We start from the raw sequence: 25,925 nt of genomic DNA, 5'->3' as shown, positions 1-25,925 counted from the left end.
TGCAGAACTTCGTCCGCACTGGGACGGGCGCCCAGCATCCTCTACGGACTAGGAGAAAAAGATTTACCGGTAGGTTTAAAATCTTATTTTCTCTTGCGTCCTAGAGGATGCTGTGGACTCCGTAAGGACCATGGGGATTATACCAAAGCTCCAGACCAGGCGGGAGAGTGCGGATGCTTTAGCAGCACCGATTGAGCAAACATGAGGTCCTCCTCAGCAAAGGTATCAAACTTGTAGAATTTAGCAAAAGTGTTTGACCCCGACCAATTCGCCGCTCGGCAAAGCTGTAATGCCGAGACGCCTCGGGCGGCCGCCCAAGAAGAGCCCACCTTCCTAGTGGAATGGGCCTTTACCGAATATGGTAACGGCAATCCAGCCGTAGAATGAGCCTGCTGAATCATATTACAGATGCAGCGATCAATAGTCTGCTTAGAAGCAGGAGCGCCAACCTTGTTGGCTGCATGCAGGACAAACAGTGCCTCTGTTTTCCTAACACGAGCAGTCCTGGCTACATAAATTTTTAAGGCCCTGACTACATCAAGGGACTTGGAATCCTCCAAGTCACCAGTAGCCACAGGCACCACAATAGGTTGGTTCATATGAAAAGATCAAACCACCTTTGGCAAAAATTGAGGACGAGTCCTCAATACTGCTCTATCCACATGGAAAATCAGATAGGGGCTCTTGTGAGACAAAGCTGCCAATTCGGACACCCGCCTTGCAGATGCCAAGGCCAACAACATGACCACCTTCCAAGTGAGAAATTTTAATTCAACAGTTTGAAGAGGCTCAAACCAGTGAGATTTTAGGAACTGTAACACCACATTAAGGTCCCATGGTGCCACTGGGGGCACAAAAGGAGGCTGGATATGCAGCACTCCCTTTACAAAAGTCTGGACTTCTGGGAGAGAAGCCAATTCCTTCTGAAAGAAAACTGATAGGGCCGAAATCTGTACCTTAATGGAGCCTAACTTTAGGCCCATATGCACTCCTGTCTGTAGAAAGTGGAGAAAACGGCCCAGATGGAATTCCTCAGTAGGAGCATTCTTGGCTTCACACCAAGATACATACTTCCTCCAGATGCAGTGATAATGTTTCGCCATCACCTCCTTCCTAGCCTTAATCAGAGTAGGGATGACTTCCTCCAGAATACCCTTCCCCGCTAAGATTTGGTGTTCAACCGCCAAGCCATCAAACGTAACCACGGTAAGTCTTGGAAAACGCAGGGCCCCTGCTGCAACAGGTCTTCCCTGAGAGGAAGAGGCCACGGATCTTCTGTAAGCATTTCATGAAGATCTGAATACCAGGCCCTTCGAGGCCAATCTGGAACAATGAGTATTGTCTGCACTCTTTTTCGTCTTGTGATTCTCAGTATTTTTGACATGAGCGGAAGAGGAGGGAACACATAGACCGACTGAAACACCCATGGTGTCACCAGGGCCTCCAGCGCCACTGCCTGAGGTTCCCTTGACCTGGCACAATACCTCCGAAGCTTCTTGTTGAGGCGTGACGCCATCATGTCTATTTGTGGAAGTCCCCACTGACTTGTTATCTCTGCAAAAACTTCCTGATGAAGTCCCCACTCTCCTGGATGTAGATCGTGCCTGCTGAGGAAGTCTGCTTCCCAGTTGTCCACTCCCAGAATGAAGACCGCTGACAGAGCGCTTACGTGATCTTCCGCCCAGCGAAGAATCCTGGTGGCTTCCGCCATAGCCACTCTGCTCCTTGTCCCGCCTTGGCGGTTTACATGAGCCACACCTGTGACGCTGTCTGATTGAATCAGAACCGGTAGGTCGCGAAGAATATTCTCCACTTGTCGTAGGCCGTTGTATATGGCCCTCAATTCCAGTACGTTGATGTGTAGACAAGCCTTCTGGCTTGACTATAGTCCCTGAAAATTTCTTCCTTCTGTGACTGCTTCCCATCCTCGGAGGCTCGCGTCCGTGGTCACCAGAACCCAGTCTTGAATGCCAAACCTGCGACCCTCGAGAAGGTGAGCACTCTGCAGCCACCACAGGAGAGACACCCTGGCCCTGGGGGACAGGCTTATTTTCCGATCTATTTGTAGATGGGACCCCGACCACTTGTCCAGAAGGTCCCACTGAAACGTCCTCGCAAGGAACCTGCCGAAGGGGATGGCCTCGTAGGTCGCCACCATTTTTCCCAGTACTCGAGTGCATTGATGGACTGACACTCTTTTCAGTTTTAACAGGCCTCTGACCATGTTCTGGAGTTCCTGGGCTTTTTCTGGAGAAAAAATAAGAATTTACTCACCGGAATTCTGTTTCTCGTAGTCCGTAGTGGATGCTGGGAACTCCGTAAGGACCATGGGGAATAGCGGGCTCCGAAGGAGGCTGGGCACTCTAGAAAGATCTTAGACTACCTGGTGTGCACTGGCTCCTCCCACTATGACCCTCCTCCAAGCCTCAGTTAGGTACTGTGCCCGGACGAGCGTACACAATAAGGAAGGATTTTGAATCCCGGGTAAGACTCATACCAGCCACACCAATCACACCGAACAACTCGTGATATGAAACACAGTTAACAGTATGAAACGATAGAGCCTCTCAACAGATGGCTCAACAATAACCCGATTTAGTTAACAATAACTATGTACAAGTATTGCAGATAGACCGCACTTGGGATGGGCGCCCAGCATCCACTACGGACTACGAGAAACAGAATTACCGGTGAGTAAATTCTTATTTTCTCTAACGTCCTAGTGGATGCTGGGAACTCCGTAAGGACCATGGGGATTATACCAAAGCTCCCAAACGGGCGGGAGAGTGCGGATGACTCTGCAGCACCGAATGAGAGAACTCCAGGTCCTCCTCAGCCAGGGTATCAAATTTATAGAATTTTGCAAACGTGTTTGCCCCTGACCAAGTAGCTGCTCGGCAAAGTTGTAAAGCCGAGACCCCTCGGGCAGCCGCCCAAGATGAGCCCACCTTCCTTGTGGAATGGGCATTGACAGATTTAGGCTGTGGCAGGCCTGCCACAGTATGTGCAAGCTGAATTGTACTACAAATCCAACGAGCAATAGTCTGCTTAGAAGCAGGAGCACCCAGCTTGTTGGGTGCATATAGGATAAACAGCGAGTCAGATTTTCTGACTCCAGCCGTCCTGGAAACATATATTTTCAGGGCCCTGACAACGTCTAGCAACTTGGAGTCCTCCAAATCCTTAGTAGCCGCAGGCACCACAATAGGCTGGTTCAGGTGAAACGCTGACACCACCTTAGGGAGAAACTGGGGACGAGTCCTCAATTCTGCCCTATCCATATGAAAAATCAGATAAGGGCTTTTACATGATAAAGCCGCCAATTCTGACACTCGCCTGGCTGATGCCAGGGCCAATAACATGACCACTTTCCACGTGAGATATTTCAGATCCACGGTTTTTAGTGGCTCAAACCAATGTGATTTCAAGAAATTCAACATCACGTTGAGATCCCACGGTGCCACAGGAGGCACAAATGGGGGCTGAATATGCAGCACTCCCTTCACAAATGTCTGAACTTCAGGTACTGAAGCTAGTTCCTTTTGAAAGAAAATCGACAGAGCCGAGATCTGTACTTTAATGGAGCCTAGTTTTAGGCCCATATTCACTCCTGCTTGCAGGAAATGCAGAAATCGACCCAGTTGAAATTCCTCTGTTGGGGCCTTTTTGGCCTCGCACCATGCAACATATTTCCGCCATATGCGGTGATAATGTTTTGCCGTAACATCTTTCCTGGCTTTAATAAGCGTAGGAATGACTTCCTCCGGAATGCCCTTTTCCTTCAGGATCCGGCGTTCAACCGCCATGCCGTCAAACGCAGCCGCGGTAAGTCTTGGAACAGACAGGGGCCCTGCTGTAGCAGGTCCTGTCTGAGCGGCAGGGACCAAGGGTCCTCTGAGATCATCTCTTGAAGTTCCGGGTACCACGCTCTTCTTGGCCAATCCGGAACCACGAGAATCGTGTTTACTCCTCGCTTTCTTATTATTCTCAGTACCTTTGGTATGAGAGGTAGAGGAGGGAACACATACACTGACCGGTACACCCACGGTGTCACTAGGGCGTCCACCGCTATCGCCTGAGGGTCTCTTGACCTGGCGCAATACTTCTCTAGTTTTTTGTTTATGCGGGACGCCATCATGTCCACCTGTGGACGACCCCATTGATTTACAATCATTTGGAAGACTTCTGGATGAAGTCCCCACTCTACCGGGTGGAGGTCGTGCCTGCTGAGAAAGTCTGCTTCCCAGTTGTCCACTCCCGGGATGAACACTGCTGACAGTGCTAGTACATGATTCTCCGCCCATCGGAGAATTTTTGTGGCTTCTGCCATCGCCCTCCTGCTTCTTGTGCCGCCCTGTCGATTCACACGGGCGACTGCCGTGATGTTGTCTGACTGGATCAGCACCGGCTGGTGTAGGAGCAGGGATTTTGCTTGACTTAGGGCATTGTAAATGGCCCTTAGTTCCAGAATATTTATGTGAAGGGCAGTCTCCTGACTTGACCATAGTCCCTGGAAATTTCTTCCCTTTGTGACTGCCCCCCAGCCTCGTAGGCTGGCATCCGTGGTCACCAGGACCCAGTCCTGTATGCCGAATCTGCGGCCCTCCAGAAGATGAGCACTGTTCAGCCACCACAGAAGAGACACCCTGGTTCGTGGAGACAGGGTTATTAAACGATGCATCTGAAGATGCGATCCGGACCACTTGTCCAGCAGGTTCCACTGAAAGATTCTGGCATGGAACCTGCCGAATGGAATTGCTTCGTAAGAAGCTACCATCTTTCCCAGGACCCGCGTGCAGTGATGCACCGATACCTGTTTTGGTTTTAGGAGGTCTCTGACTAGAGAAGACAACTCCCTGGCTTTCTCCTCCGGGAGAAACACTTTTTTCTGGGCCGTGTCCAGAATCATTCCCAGGAACATTAGACGTGTCGTGGGGACCAGCTGTGACTTTGGGATATTCAGAATCCAACCGTGCTGGCTCAGCACTTCCTGAGATAGTGCTACTCCCACTAACAACTGTTCCTTGGATCGTGCCTTTATTAGGAGATCGTCCAAGTATGGGATAATTAAAACTCCCTTTTTTCGAAGGAGTATCATCATTTCCGCCATAACCTTGGTAAATACCCTCGGTGCCGTGGAGAGTCCAAACGGCAGCGTCTGGAATTGGTAATGGCAATCCTGTACCACAAATCTGAGGTACTCCTGGTGAGAATTGTAAATGGGGACATGCAGGTAAGCATCCTTGATGTCCAGGGATACCATGTAATCCCCCTCGTCCAGGCTTGCAATAACCGCCCTGAGCGATTCCATCTTGAACTTGAATTTTTTTATGTATGTGTTCAAGGACTTCAAATTTAGAATGGGTCTCACCGAACCGTCCGGTTTCGGTACCACAAATAGTGTGGAATAGTAACCCCGGCCTTGTTGAAGTAGGGGTACCTTGATTATCACCTGCTGGGAATACAGCTTGTGAATTGCCGCTAGCACTGCCTCCCTGTCTGAGGGAGCAATCGGCAAGGCGGATTTTAGGAAACGGCGGGGTGGAATCGCCTCGAATTCCAGCCTGTATCCCTGAGATACTATTTGAAGGATCCAGGGATCCACCTGTGAGCGAACCCACTGATCGCTGAAATTCCTGAGGCGGGCCCCCACCGTACCTGGCTCCGCTTGTGAAGCCCCACCGTCATGCGGCGGACTTGGAAGAGGAAGCGGGGGAGGACTTTTGTTCCTGGGAACCTGCTGTTTGCTGCAGCCTTTTTCCCCTGCCTCTGCCTCTTGACAGAAAAGACCCTCCTTTTCCCCGCTTGTTTTTCTGGGATCGAAAGGACTGAACCTGATAAAATGGCGCCTTCTTAGGCTGTGAGGGGACATGGGGTAAAAATGCTGACTTCCCAGACGTTGCTGTGGAAACTAGGTCGGAGAGACGATCCCCAAATAATTCCTCCCCTTTATAAGGCAAAACTTCCATGTGCCTTTTGGAATCTGCATCTCCAGTCCACTGGCGAGTCCATAAGCATCTCCTAGCAGAGATAGATAGTGCACTTACTTTAGATGCCAGCCGGCAGATTTCCCTCTGTGCATCTCTCATGTATAAGACTGAGTCTTTTATATGGTCAATTGTTAACAGGATCGTGTCTCTGTCTAGTGTGTCAATATTTTCTGACAGGTTATCTGACCATGCAGCGGCAGCACTGCACATCCAAGCTGACGCAATTGCTGGTCTGAGTATAATGCCTGAGTGTGTATATACAGACTTCAGGATCGCCTCCTGCCTTCTATCAGCAGGTTCCTTAAGGGCGGCCGTATCCTGGGACGGTAGTGCCACCTTTTTTGACAAACGTGTGAGCGCTTTATCCACCCTCGGGGGTGTTTCCCAACGTAACCTATCCTCTGGCGGGAAAGGGAACGCCATTAGTAATTTCTTAGGAATCACCAATTTCTTATCAGGGGAAGCCCACGCTTCTTCACATACTTCATTTAATTCATCTGACGGGGGGAAAACTACAGGTAGTTTTTTCTCCCCAAACATAATACCCTTTTTTGTGGTACCTGGATGTAAATCAGAAATATTTAACACCTCTTTCATTGCCTCAATCATGCAGCGAATGGCCTTAACGGGCATTAAATTTGACTCATCGTCGTCGACACTGGCGTCAGTATCCGTATCGACATCTACTTGTGCCACCTGAGATAACGGGCGTTTTAGAGCCCCTGATGACTTTTGAGACCCTTGGACAGGCACGAGCTGAAGACTCGGCTGTCCCACAGTCGGCATGTCGTCAAATTTTTTATGTAAGGAGTCTATACGTGCACTCATTTCTTGCCATAATACCATCCACTCAGGTGTCTGCCCCGCAGGGGGTGACATCTCTGCTAAAGGCATCTGGTCCCCCTCCACATCATTATCCTCCTCAAACATGTCGACACAGCCGTACCGACACACTCCACACACACAGGGAATGCTCAAATAGAGGACAGGACCCACAAAAGCCCTTTGGGGGGACAGAGTAAGAGTATGCCAGCACACACCAGAGCGCTATATATATACCGGGACTAACTGAGTTATGTCCCTAATAGCTGCTTATACTGTATACAGTGCCAATTTAGTGCCCCCCCTCTCTTTTCCCTCTTACTGTACTGTAGAAATGCAGGGAAGAGCCAGGGAGCTTCCTTCCAGCCGAGCTGTGAGGGAAAAATGGCGCCAGTGTGCTGAGGAGATAGGCTCCGCCCCTTTTTCGCGGCCTATTCTCCCGCTTTTTTTGGGATTCTGGCAGGGATATTTACCTCATATATAGCCCCAGGGGCTATATATTGAGGTATTTTAGCCAGCCAAGGTGTTTTTATTGCTGCCTCAGGGCGCCCCCCCCCAGCGCCCTGCACCCTCAGTGACCGGAGTGTGAAGTGTGTATGAGGAGCAATGGCGCACAGCTGCAGTGCTGTGCGCTACCTTGGTGAAGACAGGATGTCTTCATGCCGCCGATTTTCCGGACCATCTTCCTGCTTCTGGCTCTGTAAGGGGGACGGCGGCGCGGCTCCGGGACCGAACATCAAGGCTGGGCCTGCGGTCGATCCCTCTGGAGCTAATGGTGTCCAGTAGCCTAAGAAGCCCAATCCGGCTGCAAGCAGGCGAGTTCGCTTCTTCTCCCCTTAGTCCCTCGCTGCAGTGAGCCTGTTGCCAGCAGGTCTCACTGAAAAAAACAAATTCTAAGACTATAACTTTCTAAGAGCTCAGGAGAGCCCCTAGTGTGCATCCAACCTCGGCCGGGCACGAAATCTAACTGAGGCTTGGAGGAGGGTCATAGTGGGAGGAGCCAGTGCACACCAGGTAGTCTAATATCTTTCTAGAGTGCCCAGCCTCCTTCGGAGCCCGCTATTCCCCATGGTCCTTACGGAGTTCCCAGCATCCACTAGGACGTTAGAGAAACCCTCTTTTGTTCCGTGTCCAGAATCATGCCTAAGAAAGATAGCAGAGTCGTTGGAATCAACTGTGACTTTGGTAGATTTAGAATCCAGCCATGCTGTTGCAGCACTCTCAGGGAGAGCGACAACTTTTCAGCAATTGATCTCTCGATCTCGCTTTTATCAGGAGATCCTCCAAGTACGGGATAATTGTGACTCCCTGTCTGCGGAGGAGCACCATCATTTCCGCCATTACTTTGGTGAAAATCCTTGGGGCCGTGGAAAGCCCAAACGGCAACGTCTGAAACTGGTAATGACAGTCCTGTACAGCGAATCTCAGGGACGCCTGATGAGGGGGATATATGGGGACATGAAGGTATGCATCCTTTATGTCTAGTGACACCATAAAATCCCCCCCTTCCAGGCTGGAGATAACTGCCTGAAGCGATTCCATCTTGAATTTGAACTTTTTCAAGTACAGGTTTAGGGATTTTAAATTTAGTTATCCGGTTTCGGGACCACAAATAGGGTTGAATAGTACCCCTTCCCCTGTTGAATTAGGGGAACCTCGACAACCACTTGTTGTTGACACAGTTTTTGAACTGCAGCTAAAACTATCTCCCTGTCTGGGGAAGAAGCTGGTAAAGCAGATTTGAAAAACCGGCGACGAGGCACGTCTTCGAATTCCAGCTTGTAGCCTTGGGATACAATTTCCATTGCCCAAAGATCCATGTCTGATTGAACCCAGACGTGGCTGAAGAGTCGAAGACGTGCCCCCACCGGCGCGGACTCCCTCAGTGGAGCCCCAGCGTCATGCGGTGGATTTAGTAGAAGCCGGGGAGGACTTCTGCTCCTGGGAACTAGCCATAGCAGGCATTCTTTTCCCTCTACCCTTACCTCTGGCGAGGAAGGAAGAGCCCCTACCTCTTCTAGACTTATGCGACCAAAAGGACTGCATCTGATATTGTGGTGTTTTCTTTTGCTGTGGGGGAACATAAGGTAAAAAAGTAGATTTACCCACGGTAGCTGTGGAAACCAGGTCCGTGAGACCTTCCCCAAATAAAACCTCACCCTTGTAAGGCAAAACTTCCATGTGCCTCTTTGAGTCGGCATCACCCGTCCTTTGGCGGGTCCACAGGGCTCACCTAACAGAAATTGCCATGGCGTTGGCTCTCGAACCTAGCATCCCAACGTCTCTCTGATCGTCTCTCATATATAAGACTGCGTCTTTAATGTGACCCAAGGTCAATAAAATGGTATCCCTATCTAGGGTATCAATGTCAGCTGACAAGGTATCTGTCCAAGCTGCTACAGCGCTACAAACCTAAGCCGACGTTATTGCCGGTCTGAGCAAGGCACCTGTATTAGCATAAATTGATTTTAAGGTAGTTTCCTGTCTGCGATCAGCAGGATCCTTGAGGGCTGCCGTGTCTGGAGACGGTAGCGCCACCTTTTTGGACAAGCACGTTAAAGCCCTGTCCACCCTGGGCGAGGATTCCCACCGTACCCTGTCCTGTGCCGGGAAAGGATACGCCATAAGAATTCTCTTGGGAATCTGCAGTTTCTTGTCTGGAGTTCCCCAAGCCTTTTCAAATAACGCGTTTAGCTCATGAGATGGGGGAAAGGTTACCTCAGGTTTCTTTTCCTTAAACATGCATACCCTCGTGTCAGGGACAGAGGGGTCATCTGTGATATGTAAAACATCTTTTATTGCAATAATCATATAATGAATACTTTTGGCCACCCTTGGGTGTAACCTCGCATCATCGTAGTCGACACTGGAGTCAGAATCCGTGTCGGTATCAGTGTCTGCTACTTGGGACAGTGGACGTTTCTGAGACCCTGAAGGGCCCTGTGACACAGTCAAAGCCATGGATTGACTCCGTTTTATCCCTGGACTCTGCTTTGTCCAATCTCTTATGTAATAAAGACACATTTGCATTTAAAACATTCCACATATCCAACCAATCAGGTGTCGGCGTTGCCGACTGAGACACCACAATCATCTGCTCCACCTCCTCCTTAGATGAGCCTTCCGCTTCAGACATGCCGACACACACGTACCGACACCCCCCCACACTCAGGGATATATCTATATGGAGACAGTCCCCCAAAAAGGCCCTTTGGAGAGACAGAGAGAGAGTATGCCAGCACACACCCAGCGCCACCGGACACTGGAATAAATCCCAGTTAGTACAGCGCTTTTATATAAATATATAAATACACTCACTGCGCCAATTAAATGTGCCCCCCCCCCTTCTTTGCCCTCTGTAACCGTGTTCAGCAGGGGAGAGTCCGGGGAGCCAGCTTCTCTGCAGTGTGCTGTGGAGAAAATGGCGCTGGTTAGTGCTGGAGGATCAAGCTCCGCCCCCTCAGCGGCGGGCTTCGTTCCCGCTCAACTTATTTATAATGGCGGGTTTTTTTTAATATACCGCCTCTGCAGTATCTAATCTATATGCCAGTGTCCCTTGAGGTTTATAGTGCTGCCCAGGGCGCCCCACCCCATGCACCCTGCACCCTTACAGTGCCCGCTGTGTATGTGTGGGAGCAATGCGTTATCTCAGTGAAGATCTGAAGTCTTCTGCCGCCTTTGAAGTATTCTTTTCTTCTTAATACTCACCCGGCTTCTATCTTTCGGCTCTGTGAGGATGACGGCGGCGCAGCTTCGGGACGAACGGCGAGGGTGAGACCTGCGTTCCGACTCTCTGGAGCTAATGGTGTCCAGTAGCCTAAGAAGCAGAGCCTATCATTTAAGTAGGTCTGCTTCACTCCCCTCAGTCCCACAATACAGGGAGCCTGTTGCCAGCAGTGCTCTGTGAAAATAAAAAAACTAACAAAAAGTATTTTTCAGAGAAACTCAGGAGAGCTCCCCTGCAGTGCACCCAGTCTCCTCTGGGTACAGGATCTAACTGAGGTCTGGAGGAGGGGCATAGAGGGAGGAGCCAGTGCACACCCATTCTAAAGTCTTTATAGTGCCCATGTCTCCTGCGGAGCCCGTCTATACCCCATGGTCCTTACGGAGTCCCCAGCATCCTCTAGGACGCAAGAATGTTATTGAATAGACTACATTAAAGAAGATCAGTGGGTTGATATTGACTATTTTGGTTAACATGGTCTCTACGGTGGAAATTGTACAACATATTTTGTTGATTTTTAAACAATTGTATTTTTATATTTTTCTAACACATGCTACTGGATTGAGTAAACAGTTACAGACCATTTCCAGATATGCCTCTGGCGCTATACTAGAATATTTTTTGTTAGCGATATCTCAATGAAATACCCAGCAGAGGGCAGCACAGGGGAAATTTATATTAGGTCTTTCAGCCCTGCTGGCACTATTAAATCCATGTTGACCTGAATGTGATAATAGCTGTTCAAGAACATTACGTAGAATCCAGTTCTCAAAGAATTTATAAGCGCCAAAACAGGAAACTGATCAGAACAAATGTAATCCACTATTAATAGTCTGTGTGGCTATAAGTGGCTATAAAAAAATAAGATTTTAAACCTACCGGTAAATCTTTTTCTCGTAGTCCGTAGAGGATGCTGGGGACTCCGTAAGGACCATGGGGATAGACGGGATCCGCAGGAGACATGGGCACTTTAAGAAAGACTTTAGGTATGGGTGTGCACTGGCTCCTCCCTCTATGCCCCTCCTCCAGACCTCAGTTAGAGAAACTGTGCCCAGAGGAGACGGTCAGTACGAGTAAAGGATTTTTGTTAAACCAAGGGCAAGATTCATACCAGCCGACCCATTCACACCGTATAACTTGTGATAAACTCACCAGTTAACAGTATGAAAAAACAACATAGCATCAGTCGGAGACCGATGAAAATAATAACATAACCCTTATGTAAGCAAAACTATATACAAGTCTTGCAGAAGTAGTCCGCACTTGGGACGGGCGCCCAGCATCCTCTACGGACTACGAGAAAAAGATTTACCGTAGGTTTAAAATCTTATTTTCTCTTACGTCCTAGAGGATGCTGGGGACTCTGTAAGGACCATGGGGATTATACCAAAGCTCCCAAACGGGCGGGAGAGTGCGGATGACTCTGCAGCACCGATTGAGCAAACAGGAGGTCCTCCTCAGCCAGGGTATCAAACTTCTAGAACTTTGCAAAGGTGTTTGAACCCGACCAAGTAGCAGCTCGGCACAGCTGTAGTGCCGAGACCCCTCGGGCAGCCGCCCAAGACGAGCCCACCTTCCTAGTGGAATGGGCCTTGACCGATTTTGGTAACGGCAATCCAGCCGTCGCATGCGCCTGCTGAATCGTGTTACAGATCCAGCGAGCAATAGTCTGCTTTGAAGCAGGAGAGCCAACCTTGTTGGCTGCTTACAGGACAAACAGTGCTTCTGTTTTTCTGACTCTAGGCGTTCTGGCCACGTAAATTTTCAAAGCCCTGACCACATCAAGGGACTCGGAATCCTCCAAGTCTCGTGTAGCCACAGGCACCACAATAGGTTGGTTTATATGAAAAGATGACACCACCTTAGGCAAAAATTGAGGACGGGTCCGCAATTCCGCTCTATCCATATGGAAAACTAGATAGGGGCTTTTATGAGACAAAGCCGCCAATTCCGACACTCGCCTAGCCGAAGCCAAGGCTAACAACATGACTACGAACTAAGTGAGATATTTTAACTCCACCGTTTTAAGTGGTTCAAACCAGTGCGACTTAAGGAAACTCAACACCACGTTAAGGTCCCAAGGCGCCACCGGAGGTACAAATAGGAGGCTGAATATGCAGCACTCCCTTCACAAAAGTCTGTACTTCTGGGAAAGAAGCCAATTCTTTTTGAAAGAAAATGGATAAGGCCGAAATCTGAACCTTAATGGAGCCCAATTTTAGGCCCAAATTCACTCTAGTTTGTAGGAAGTGAAGGAAACGGCCAAGATGGAATTTTTCCGTAGGAGCATTCCTGGCCTCACACCAAGAAACATATTTTCGCCATATACGGTGATAATGTTTAGCTGTCATGTCCTTCCTAGCCTTTATCAGAGTAGGAATGACCTCATCCGGAATGCCATTGTCCGCTAGGATCCGGCGTTCAACCGCCATGCCGTCAAACGCAGCCGCGGTAAGTCTTGGAACAGACAGGGCCCCTGTTGAAACAGGTCCTGTCTTAGAAGAAGAGGCCACGAATCTTCTGTGAGCATCTCCTGCAGATCCGGATACCAGGCCCTTCGTGGCCAATCTGGAACAATGAGAATTGTCTGTACTCCTCTTTTTCTTATTATCCTCAACATCTTTGGGATGAGAGGAAGAGGAGGAAACACAGACCGACTGGAACACCCACGGTGTCACTAGGGCGTCCACAGCTACCGCCTGAGGGTCTCTTGACCTGGCGCAATACCTCTGCACCTTTTTGTTGAGGCGGGACGCCATCATGTCTATCTGGGGCAGTCCCCACTGGCTTGCAATCTGTGCGAAGACTTCCTGATGAAGTCCCCACTCTCCTGGATGCAAGTCGTGTCTGCTGTGGAAGTCTGCTTCCCAGTTGTCCACTCCCAGAATGAACACTGCTGACAATGCGCTTACATGATTTTCCGCCCAGCGAAGAATCCTGGTGGCTTCCGCCATTGCCACTTTGCTCCTTGTGCCGCCCTGGCGGTTTACATGAGCCACTGCGGTGATGTTGTCTGACTGGATCAGAACTGGTAAGTCGCGAAGCAAGGTCTCCGCTTGACGAAGGGCGTTGTATATGGCCCTCAGCTCCAGGACTTTGATGTGAAGACAAGTCTCTTGACTTGACCAAAGACCCTGGAAGTTTCTTCCTTGTGTGACTGCTCCCCAACCTCGGAGGCTCGCGTCCGTGGTCACCAGAACCCAGTCCTGAATGCCGAACCTGCGACCCTCTAGAAGGTGAGCACTCTGCAGCCACCACAGGAGAGATACCCTGGCCCTGGGGGACAGGGTGATCAACTGATGAATCTGTAGATGTGACCCGGACCACTTGTCCAGTAGGTCCCATTGGAAGGTCCTCGCATGGAAACTGCCGAATGGAATGGCCTTGTAAGATGCCACCATCTTTCCCAGGCGTCGAGTGCAGTGATGCACTGACACCTGTTTTGGTTTCAATAGGTTCCTGACCAGAGTCATGAGTTCTTGAGCCTTTTCCATTGGAAGATAAACCCTTTTCTGGTCCGTATCCAGAATCATGCCCAAGAAGGTCAGACGAGTCGTAGGAACCAGCTGCGACTTCGGGATATTGAGAATCCAGCCGTGTTGCTGTAACTCCTTCAGTGAAAGTGACACGCTGTTCAGTAACTGATTTCGCTATTATGAGGAGATCGTCCAAGTACGGGATAATTGTGACTCCCTGCTTGCGCAGGAGCACCATCATTTCCGCCATAACCTTGGTGAAAATTCTCGGGGCCGTGGAAAGCCCAAACGGCAACGTCTGAAATTGGTAATGACAATCCTCTACCGCAAATCTCAGGTACGCCTGATAAGGTGGATATATGGGAACATGAAGGTATGCATCCTTTATGTCCAGAGATACCATAAAATCCCCCCCTTCCAGGCTGGCGATGACAGCCCTGAGCGATTCCATCTTGAACTTGAACCTTTTCAAGTATAGGTTCAGGGATTTTAAATTTAGAATGGGTCTGACCGAACCGTCCGGTTTCGGAACTACAAACAGGGTTGAGTAATATCCCCTCCCTTGTTAAAGTAGGGGAACCTTGACCACCACCTGTTGAAGATACAATTTGTGAATTGCATTTAACACTATCTCCCTTTCTGGGGGAGAAGTTGGCAGGGCCGATTTGAAAAACCGTCGAGGAGGCACCTCTTCGAATTCCAGCTTGTAACCCTGAGAAACAATTTCTATTGCCCAGGGATCCACCTGTGAGTGAACCCAGATGTGGCTGAAAATTCGAAGACGTGCCCCCACTGGGGCGGACTCCCTTAGCGGAGCCCCAGCGTCATGCGGTGGATTTTGTAGAGGCCAGGGAGGACTTCTGTTCCTGGGAACTAGCTGTGTTGTGCAGCTTTTTCCCTCTGCCCTTACCTCTGGCAAGAAAGAACGCACCTCGTACTCTCTTGTTTCTTTGTGACCGAAAGGACTGCATTTGATAATGTGGTGCTTTCTTAGGCTGTGAGGGAATATAAGGCAAAAAATTCGATTTACCAGCTGTAGCTGTGGAGACGAGGTCCGAGAGACCTTCCCCAAACAATTCCTCACCCTTGTAAGCTAAAACCTCCATATGCCTCTTTGAGTCGGCATCACCTGTCCACTGCCGGGTCCATAGGACTCGTCTAGCAGAAATCGACATAGCGTTGATTCTAGAACCCAGTAGACCAATGTCTCTTTGAGCATCTCTCATATATAAGACAGCATCTTTTATATGTCCTAGGGTCAATAAGATGGTATCCTTATCCAGGGTTTCAATTTCCGCTGATAAGGTATCTGTCCATGCTGCTACAGCGCTACACACCCAAGCCGACGCAATAGCCGGTCTGAGTAAGGTACCCGAATGTGTGTAAATGGACTTCAAGGTAACCTCCTGCTTGCGATCAGCAGGATCCCTGAGGGTAGCCGTATCTTGGGAAGGCATCGCTACCTTTTTGGATAAGCGTGTCAACGCTTTGTCCACCATAGGGGAAGATTCCCACCGTATCCTGTCCGTTGGCGGGAAAGGATACGCCATAAGAATCCTTTTGGGAATCTGCAGTTTTTTGTCTGGAGATTCCCAAGCTTTTTTACGTAACTCGTTCAGCTCATGTGAGGGGGGAAAGGTTACCTCAGGTTTCTTTCCCTTATACATGTGTACCCTCGTGTCAGGGACAGGGGGTTCCTCTGTGATATGCTAAACATCTTTTATTGCAATAATCATATATCGAATACATTTAGCCACTTTTGGCTGTAACTTTGCATCATCGTAGTCGACACTGGAGTCAGAATCGGTGTCGCTTTTGAGACCCCGAAGGTCCCTGCGACATAGGGACAGACATGGATTGACTCCCTGGCTGTTCCCTAGCTTCCGCTTTGTCTAATCTTTTGTGCAATAAATTTACATTAGCACTTAAAACATTACACATAATCCATCCAGTCAGGTGTCGGCGTTGTCGACGGAGACACCACATTCATTTGCTCCTCCTCCTCCTCCTCCCTAGGAAAGCCTTCTACCTCAGACATGTCGACACACGCGTACAGACACACCACACACTCAGGGAATCCTCTTATCTGAAGACAGTTCCCCCACAAGGCCCTTTGGAGAGACAGAGAGAGAGTATGCCAGCACACACCCAGCGCTATATGACCCAGGAAAAAACACACACAATATGTTTACCTACATAGCGCTGTATGTATTTTGCGCCAAATATGTGCCCCCCCTCTTTAAAACCCTCTTTCACCGTGGCTAAGCAGGGGAGAGTCCGGGGAGCTTCCTCTCAGCACTGTGCTGTGGAGAAAATGGCGCTGGTGAGTGCTGAGGAAGAAGCCCCGCCCCCTCGGCGGCGGGCTTCTGTCCCGCTCAAATATCTAAAAACCTGGCTGGGGCTCTTTATATATACAGTGCTCAGCTGTATATATATACTTTTGCCAGAAAACGAGGTTTATTGCTGCCCAGGGCGCCCCCCCTGCGCCCTGCACCCTTACAGTGACTGCCGTTTGTGTGTGCTGTGTGGGAGCAATGGCGCACAGCGTTACTGCTGTGCGTTACCTCATTGAAGATCTGAAGTCTTCTGCCGCCTCTGAAGTCTTCTTTCTTCTCATGCTCACCCGGCTTCTATCTTCCGGCTCTGCGAGGAGGACGGCGGCGCGGCTCTGGGACGGACGGCGAGGGTGAGACCTGCGTACCGATCCCTCTGGAGCTAATGGTGTCCAGTAGCCTAAGAAACAGAGCCTGACATTAAAGTAGGTCTGTTTCTCTCTCCTCAGTCCCTCGATGCAGGGAGTCTGTTGCCAGCAGGCTCCCTGAAAATAAAAAAAACCTAACAAATATACTTTCTTTCAGGAAACTCAGGAGAGCTCCCTGTAATGCACCCAGTCTCCTCTGGGCACAGTAGTAAACTGAGGTCTGGAGGAGGAGCATAGAGGGAGGAGCCAGTGCACACCCATACCTAAAGTCTTTCTTAAAGTGCCCATGTCTCCTGCGGAGCCCGTCTATCCCCATGGTCCTTACGGAGTCCCCAGCATCCTCTAGGACATAAGAGAACAATAATTTGCTAGGAGTGCATAATGCCGCAGGGATGCTTCTCTGCTTCTGTTGCTGTATTCACGAGACCAAAAATGTAGAAGATTTATATTTCAGCAAGACTATGACCTAAAGTCACATTGCAAAGAGTGGCTTAAATGTGAACAAAGCCCAAACAAAGCTCAGACCCATATAACAGTGGTTTCCAAACTCAGTCCTCAAGGTACACTAACCATCCAGGTTTTAAGAATATCCATGTTTAAGCACAGGTGACTTAATTAGTACCTCAGTCTGATTATAACATATATGCATAAGCATGGCTATCCTTAAAACATGAACAGTTAGAATGCCATAAGGATGGCGTTTGTGCACCCCTGCCATAGAGAAGCTGTAGAATAATTACAAAATAGTCCCAATACAATCAGAAACAATATTAGAAAGGTGAATGGGTGTAAATAATAGCATTCAAATGTGCAAAGCTGGTAGAGATTTAGCAAAATATACTGACAGCTAAATATTCTTCTACGTATTTAAACAAGGCAGTAGAATATTTAAGTGAATTTATGTTTTTCAAATGTATAACTGCTTGTGAAAAAAGCTGATGTGTTCTCATTTGACACTGCAGAGTGTTTGTGTTAAGCGGTAACAATCTCTGAATAGGCTCCTTTTGACTCCATAATGTAAAGAAAGGAAATGTGAAAGTGTCAATACAGAGATGAATACTTTTTATAGCCAAGTTACATACACATGTGCTTTGCTTTTTTACCTTCTAACTTCTTTTGTTTTACCCTCCAGTAATATGTATGTATGTATGTATGTATGTATGTATGTATGTATGTATGTATGTATGATATATACCTTTTCACTTCATATAAGCATAAGAACTGGAAAACAAAAATCACTCCTGTATCCCAATAGCTGTTAAATATTAATAAAACATATTATTATTATTATTGTTCAAGTTCGGAGAATCCATTTATTTATAGTAAGTCAACAAATAACTTCATGTAGCCCCTTTAATGGCCCATAATTTCAAGTACAACTACACCAGAACTGAGAGACCCACTGGCTGTGTCACTTTGTGCAGAAAACAGTACATTTTATAGATTACCTGAGTAAGAAGACTGAATGTGTGCTAAAGACATAAATCCGTCATATGTGTAGGTAATGCTTGCATAATTAACTACTTTGGAAAGGTTGCGTCTGTGCATGAAAAACTAGCAGAATTCCCCAATTCCCCTAAGCCAGGTGCTCAAGACGACTGTTAAATGTTACTTTTTACACCACAGCTGCTCCTTCATGATATCATTATAATTGCTAAGAGTTCATTAGGAAGAGTGACTGCTGTTTTCCAATGCTGCAGAAAATGGCAAGCAGAGATTGGCAGTAGATGGAAAAAAGAACTGTGCCCTTCTAAAACTAAATGCCACTGTACAAATGCAGGGACAAGCACAGGATTCCAACTTTGCCTTAGGGTGCGTACACACTAGGCAATATCGTGTACAATCCAGCACTGTGTACATATGATATATTGCACAATGTGCACTGCAGGTCCATGACGGCGATATCGAAGACGAGGGCCATGCTGTCGAATGCAGCATGGCAACCCCTTCTCACCCGACATCAACAAGTGTTTATGCACTTGCCGATGTCAGGTCCTGTCGCGGACATCGCATCGCTCGCAACGTTGTCCAAGTGTCTACGCACCCTAAGAACAGTGGTTCCCAATTTCAATCCTTAAGTACCCCCAACAGGTCACTTTTTGTGGACTTCTTTATTCACGGGTGGATTTATCTATTTTGAGTGATCAGCAATTATCGAATTTGTTTTCCGCAGACATAAATCCTGAAGACATGACCTGTTGGGGGTACCTGTGGACTGGAGTTGAGCACAACCTTAGGCTGTGTACACGCGCCGCAATGTGCTGTACAGCCCGACATTGACTATTCGACGTGTCACTCAATGTTGGGCTGCCTGCAGAGTTTATTTTTCCTTGTGATGCCGATCCCGCGGGACCACGCGTCGGCATCGCTAGGACTATACACATGGTGCGATATGCACTGTATTTTCTTACAATTTTGTCTATATAGTCAAATCAAAAGAAATATTGCACCATGTGTACACAGCCTTAGGCAGCTTGCGTAACAGATTCGATCACTAGGCAGCTTGCGTAACAGATTCGATCGTGATGCACACTCCCATGGGGTCGGTATCGCAAAGCTAGATAGACTGTGCAGGCAAGTCAATCTTGACTATCTAGTGTATTATCTGGTACAAAGTACAGTCAAAATTGGCACTTAGTCAAAATCGAAAGTACAGATAGTCAAAATCTGTGCTATCTGGGCTCTGGGGGCGTTCAAGGGAAATCGCATAGTCACAGTCGGCCATAGCAAGGATCTCACCGTGTGTACACACTTTTAGACCAAATTATTTCTATTCTATGGGGTCAATCCAATTAACCACAAATACATTGCGGGTGCGAGTCAGCACTTTACGGTAGCCAGGGCTCGCACAAAAATGCTTGCAGTCCCATAGGACTTCCAGAAAAATTGTGCAACTTCGGGCTCAGAGCAGGGTGCAAGGGGTGCAAGATGCGGGGCAGTTGCAAGCATTTTAATGCTGTGGCAACAGCAACCTGCACCCTTCGCGGGTAGTTGGACTGACCCTTATGTATATACAGTCTCTTAAAGCAGTTACCTAAACTCTGCCATTACAGTCCATGCTTGAATCCACATGGCAAAATCAAATTGACTGAGGTAGTAATTAAGGCACCTGTGCACAAGCATAGATATTGTTAAACACTAGACGATGAGAGTGTAGTTTTGGAAACAATAATAACCCTTCTCCACTGTCATGATAACCCAGGAGAGGCTCAGTGGAAAAGAGTTAACCTGGGTCCCGCAACCCGAGAATCCAACCCAGCTAGCTTGCAGGGTTGGCCCAGGAAAGGACCCAGGTAGCAGTGCCGTGAAAACAGTTAAGCCGGGTTAATACAATCCGGCACCTATTTACAGCATAGGGAAAGCCGGCACTAGGAGAGGATGTTATATCCAAGCACCGGGCTGCACCTATGTTTGGTGACATCACCGCCCCTGCAATAAACCTCATCCTGCCGCCAGTCTGAAAAGGGGTTTCAACTCTGTTGGACCCATGGACAAAATCCAGGGTGCAACCCAGCATTGTAGTCTAAAAGGGGTATTAAAGTACAACACATCCTCTAACATCAGCCTCCCACCAGGTACAAGATTCTCTGCCCCTGGACTTCCCAGCTCATTTATGATTGCAATCAGCTGTATTAAGTTACACTTCCATACCTCCCAACATATGGGAGATAAAAATGGAACCACTTGCGTCCGTCGAAAGGCACTAGCCCGCCCTAAATAGGTGCACACCCTACTTACAACAGGGGTAGTATGGTATGCCGGCGGCCAGGCTCCCGGTGACCAGCGCCGGGAGCCCGACCGCCGGCATACCGACAGCGTGGCGAGCGCAAATGAGCCCCTTGCGGGGTCGTGGACCCCCACGAGGGAGAAAAAGTGTCTGTATGCCGGCTGTCGGGATTCCGGCGCCGGTATACTGTGCGCCGGGATCCCGACAGTCGGCATACTGAAGACCACCCCATACAACACTCTGGAAGCGTGCCCAACACTCCCGCTGCCTCCAATCTCTCAACGCACTATCTGCGCAGCATCTATTCACCCGCCACTTCCAACTTAAAACGAAAAGCGGGACAGTTTGGGAGTATGCACTTCCCATCAATTAGTTCAACACAACTGAATGCAATCATAGGCAAGATGTGAAGTCCAGGAGAATAACATTTTATACCTGGTGGAAGGGGTCATGTTGGTGGGACTGAATACACTGCAGTAAATAAAATATTTTATTTATACAATATAAACACACCTATAGCTGATGTCTTGCTGTAACCAAAAACAATATCTCTAAATGCCTTCCATGACCACAAATAAGGAGTGCATGTACATTACATTTTGACAAATCTGGTGTAGAGGTTTGTGCTTGCCCAGAACATGATGATGCGACACGGTGGCCAGGTGGGGATCATGCTAGTACCTTTCTGACAGCCTTGCACTGGGCTGTGGGACAGCCGCTCCTTGCGGTGCTGGGCTCAGTGGCTGCTGGGGAAGGCTGCAATGAGAAGTAAGGTGTAAGGACCGTGAACAAATCATCCTTTAATCGGTATAGTGTGCCTGGGCTATGCTGCTGTTGCGAGGTTGGAGAAACGGGCTCTGCACCCTGTCCTCTTCCAGCCTGGTACCAGGTATTTATCAGCGACAGCTCATCCAGCAGCCAGCCTGCAGAACTCCTACACACCACCGCCATGATGCCCAGTGCCAGCAGAGGTATGTGAGCCGCACATTGCCAGCCAACACGTATGCGGTATAACACTACAGTACACAGGGCACCTGCTACTCCTGCTGCCGCCGTTTGTACGTTTGAGAGACTTCTTCCTGTGTCCGGCAGTTATTTACTTCCCATCATATTATGATTCCCAGCCGCGCCACCTAGTGGTTCACAGTACATGGTGAATTGCAACACGACGAGACTGCAACTACTGTATGCCGCTTCTCTTCACCTGTAACTGAAAAATAAAACGTGAAGGCTGACAAAAATAAATAAATCAAAAAATAAATTAATAAAATGAGGAGTGAAATTATAAAAAAAAAAAAAAAACAATCTGTTTTTGAATCTTTATTCCTAAATGTATACATAATCATTCATGAGAAATGGAAATTGAACATATACAGTGCCAGATTAAGGTTCACATGGGCCTGGAGCTGAAATTTATGAAGGGCCTATTATGTGCCTCGAAAGGAGGTGTGAGAAGCGCTGCGGTGGTATGACTACATGTGATATGTGTACTATGGTCTAAATAGGGGGTGTGGCCTGTGCTATGAGTGTGGCTATCTCCATGAAGATGTAGAGATGTGCCCTGTGGCACATCCGAGGTGCTGTCCCTGGCTGTGGACAGCGCTGGGGCAGCTTGTCTGTCCCCAGCGCTGGGTGTGCGGCGGCGGGTGTCTGGTGCAGGGATCGGATGTTTCCCTGCACCAGGCTGTCGGCGGCGGCGGGTAGCGGCGCTTTAAACTTGGCGCCGTTCTGGCCACCAATCAGAAGCGCCGCCCGCGGCTTTTCGAATCCGGCGCCGTCCGCGAGCCAATCGCGGCTCGCGGGGCGCCGGCCAGAGGCGGGCGCGGCGAGCCAATCGAAGCTCGCCGCGTCATAGGCCCCGCCCCCGGCGTCTGACGTCAGACGCCGGGCGGGAGCCGAAGAGAGAAGAAGCCGCGCCGAAGAGCGGCGAAGTTCGGAGTGGCGCGAGGAGGAAGACGTCGCGGAAGAAGCTCCAGTGGCCGCGGAAGAGGCCAGAAGACTCCAGGCTCCGGAAAGAAGATGTCCAGCGGCGGCTGGACACGGAGAGGAGACGGCGGCGCCACTGGCCAGGACGGGCCAGCGGCAGAAGAGCTCATCCAGGCCGAGAAGCCCGTGGCCCTGATAGGCAGGCACTAGGCCTGGGGGCACAGTATGGGCACTAGGCCCATAGGAATAGTCAGGCCACAGGCCTGTGGGACGAGATAAGCGGGCATTAGGCCCGAGGGCAAGCGCAGGCAATAGGCCTGGGGGACATTAGAGGGCATTAGGCCCTAGTTCAGTTGGCGGCCGCTAGGGATACAAGGTGACCCAGGGCATTAGGCCCAGGTCACACAACGGGCGACGAGTTAGTCGGGCGCTAGGCCCGAGGGATAAAGTCAGGCCTCCGGCCTGTGTGCAGTTAGGGGGCGTTAGGCCCAGTAGATAAGCGGTTTCCCCCGAAGGTGAATACAGGTGGTACTGGGCACTAGGTCCAGTCCACCCCAGGGTGTTTAGGTAGGCAGGCTCGCTTGGCCTGAGCCCCACATAAGGGAAGGTACAGGAGGTGGGTAGGCTGTGTGGCGCCCACCCCCTTCTAGCGGTAGGTAGGGATTTAAAGGGACAGCACCGTGGGATCTTGTAATCCGATATTGTGATGTATGTTGTTACCGTGCAGGGCAAAGTGTCTGTTTGTTAGAGTTTGTGCATAGTTTGTGTTGCACCACCCACACTTGAGCCAGTTTGAGGGCTTTGTTATGTAGCTAGTGTAGCGGATGCACACTAGGTTAGAGTTAGGCCCTGCACGGCTGTTTCTCTCTTTGCCTCCTTACAGGGACCTGTAAGGGGAGAAGATTGAAGTACGAGACGTAGGGCGGTGAGTAACATCGGTCTTTGTGTTCCTTCTGTGTTCGTCCCTATCTGTCTCCCTTCCTTCAGGGCGAGCGGTGAGCCCAGAGCCGGCCCTAACCAATATGATGCCCTAGGCAAGTTTTTGGCTGCTGCCCCCTAGCACCACCGCTAGTTCTGCCTCTGACCCTGCTCCCATTCCCAGCACTATCATTCCCCACCCATAGCAGTCCTTTTTTTTTTTTCCTACCCCCTGTAATTTAAATAAGAACAGTGTGCACATTCGGCACACAGCCCAAAAAAGGTATGTGTTTTTGTGGCAAGGGGCATGGCCACACAATAGTACCCCCAATTCAACTTATGCCTCACAGTAGTGCAACTTTATTCACAATTTATAATGCGATAGTGTCCCTTATTCACATTACATCACACAGTAGTACTACTTTACCTTATACACGTTACTCCTCACAGTAGTGCCCCTCATTCACATAACATCATACTGAATTGCTCCTTATTCACATTACACTACACTATATTGCTATTTATTCTCATTACAACACACCATATTGCTCCTTATTCACATTACATCACACCATATTGCTCTTTATTCACATTAGACCACACAGTTGTGCCCTTTCTATACGTTACACCACACAGTAGAGCACCTTATACACATAATGCCACACATTGGTAATGCATTTATACACATAATACCACACAGTAATGCCCATTACACATATGACACACATTATTAATGTCCTTATAAACATAATGAGCCTTACGCATTCTGCCAACCCTTATTAATGCCCTTATACACATAATTTCCCTTACACATATGCCACACATTGCTAATGCCCTTATACACATAATGACACACATAATGTCCCATACATTATTAGTGCTCTTATACACATAATGACACACATAGTGCCCCTTACACATATGTTACACATTATTAATGCCCTAGTTCCTGGCGTGAGTCAACTGGCAGCTCTGCTAACGTAGGGTGCCTATTTTTTATGAAAATGCATCTTATTTGCATGGCTATATGGCTAGGATGCACAAGCAGCTTCTGCTGATTAAAATGATATGCGGCATGCCTATATACTGTGTGCGACTGTGGCTGTATCTGCATATACGAAATGCTACACATAGAATATAGGCATGCAACATATCATTTTAATCAGCAGAAGCTGCTTGTGCTCTTAGGCATACCAGATGCCCTAGGCAATTGCCTAGTTTGCCTATGCCTAGGACCGGCTCTGGGTGAGCCTTGCACGCCGGTGCAAGGTAGAGTTTCCACCTGGTGCGAGAGTGCCAATAGGTGAAATTCGGGCTCTGAGTCGTACGCCTGGGATGACCCTCACCTAGCCCGAAAGCACATTTTCCTCGGTTCCGGAGGGCGTTTCGGTCCACAGTCAGGAGGACGGCACTCAGCAATCTCCTTCCTCCTAGGTCATCGTGTCCGGATCCGACTGAAGATTGCCATGTCCGTTGAAGGTTCCGGTACCTGAAGGTGAGAGGGAGCGGCGCCTGGTGAGTACTGAAACTACACCTGCACGGCAGCAGGCACCACCACACGCACCGCCGCACCTCTTACATTTTGGCGTAGTCGGCAGGATCAAGGATACAGGATCACGGACACGATGTGGAACGCCACCAAGGAGACCTCCCTGCGGACGGCTCCGGAACAGACCCACCCCCGGACGTGTGCGGACCAGAGCGACTGGGTGACGGTGTCTGGGGCAGACCTCCTGAAGATGGTGCAGCGGTCGGTCCAGCGTGAAAAGGAAGAGCGCCGGGAGAAGGGGCGCAAGAAGGCCGCTGTGACGCCCTGCAAGAAATGTCGGCAAACGGGGCACTTTGCAGACGAGTGTACTTGGCGAGAGACGTCCCCAAAGAAGGTGGTCCAGGAAGCGGACCGAAGACGTCAGAAGGGCCAAGCGAAGAACGAGTCCTGGTGTTTGCTCTGCCGAAACTACGGGCATGAGCATAACAGTTGTCCCTGGGATGAAGAGTTGAGCCAAGACGAGGTTGATTCCTGGTGTGAAAACTGTGGAGATCCCCGACATCGGCTCCTGGAGTGTCCATGGACTGAAGACAGGGCGGACTACAAGGCCACAGTGAAGCAGATGACGGAGTCTCGTCAGCAACTTCGGAACCGGGTGGCTGCAGAGCCCGTGTGTGCGCTCTGCGAGGCGAGAGGACATGCGCTTCCCGACTGTCCGTGGAATGAAGACCGGATGATTGCGGATGGTCATGCCCAGAGATGGGAGGAGGAGACCGGGGAAATGGAGCAGAAGACCCTGCTTGAAGGTAGTTCGCAGGTGCCCATTTCCTCTGAGCCGGAACCAACGGGTGAAGATTCCCCAGTGAAGGAGGTGGACAAGGAACTCGTCTTGGAGAAGGTGGCAGTGGCCCTCCCTTGTTGGAAGTGTCGGCGACCAGGACTTGCGGCCAGTGAGTGCCCCTGGGAAGATGCCGCGGACCTACTCTGTCCCAAGAAAGTGACCCCAGTAAGGCAGAATCCTTTCCCGCATAAGGCGGAGGTGGACGACTGGGAGGTGAAGAGACCACGCTGCGAAGAAAAGCGTGAAGACCCAGTGACGGAGACGTCCGGAATCTCCCCGCGATGGAACCGTCCACGACCAGAACGTGCGGA

General features: G+C 49.4%; 1 protein-coding gene across 5 annotated transcripts in view; it reads right to left on the bottom strand.

Moving 5' to 3' along the window:
• METTL4 (methyltransferase 4, N6-adenosine) overlaps positions 1 to 21,589 on the bottom strand; it is a 576,485-nt gene extending 554,896 nt beyond the window's left edge. For 2 of the 5 annotated variants that reach the window (XM_063923557.1, XM_063923556.1), the window contains exon 1: positions 21,122 to 21,589. In XM_063923557.1, the coding sequence (XP_063779627.1) occupies positions 21,122 to 21,391 (270 nt within the window). In that variant the 5' untranslated portion in view covers positions 21,392 to 21,589. The remainder of the gene's footprint in view (positions 1 to 21,121) is intronic. The other 3 variants (XM_063923558.1, XM_063923559.1, XM_063923555.1) reach the window with 3 other exon arrangements.
• Between the last annotated feature and the right edge of the window lie 4,336 nt (positions 21,590 to 25,925).

Source organism: Pseudophryne corroboree, chromosome 5 (genome assembly GCF_028390025.1).
Source record: "Pseudophryne corroboree isolate aPseCor3 chromosome 5, aPseCor3.hap2, whole genome shotgun sequence".
Classification (NCBI taxonomy): Eukaryota; Metazoa; Chordata; class Amphibia; order Anura; family Myobatrachidae; genus Pseudophryne; species Pseudophryne corroboree.
This window is presented reverse-complemented; position numbering and strand designations above follow the sequence as displayed.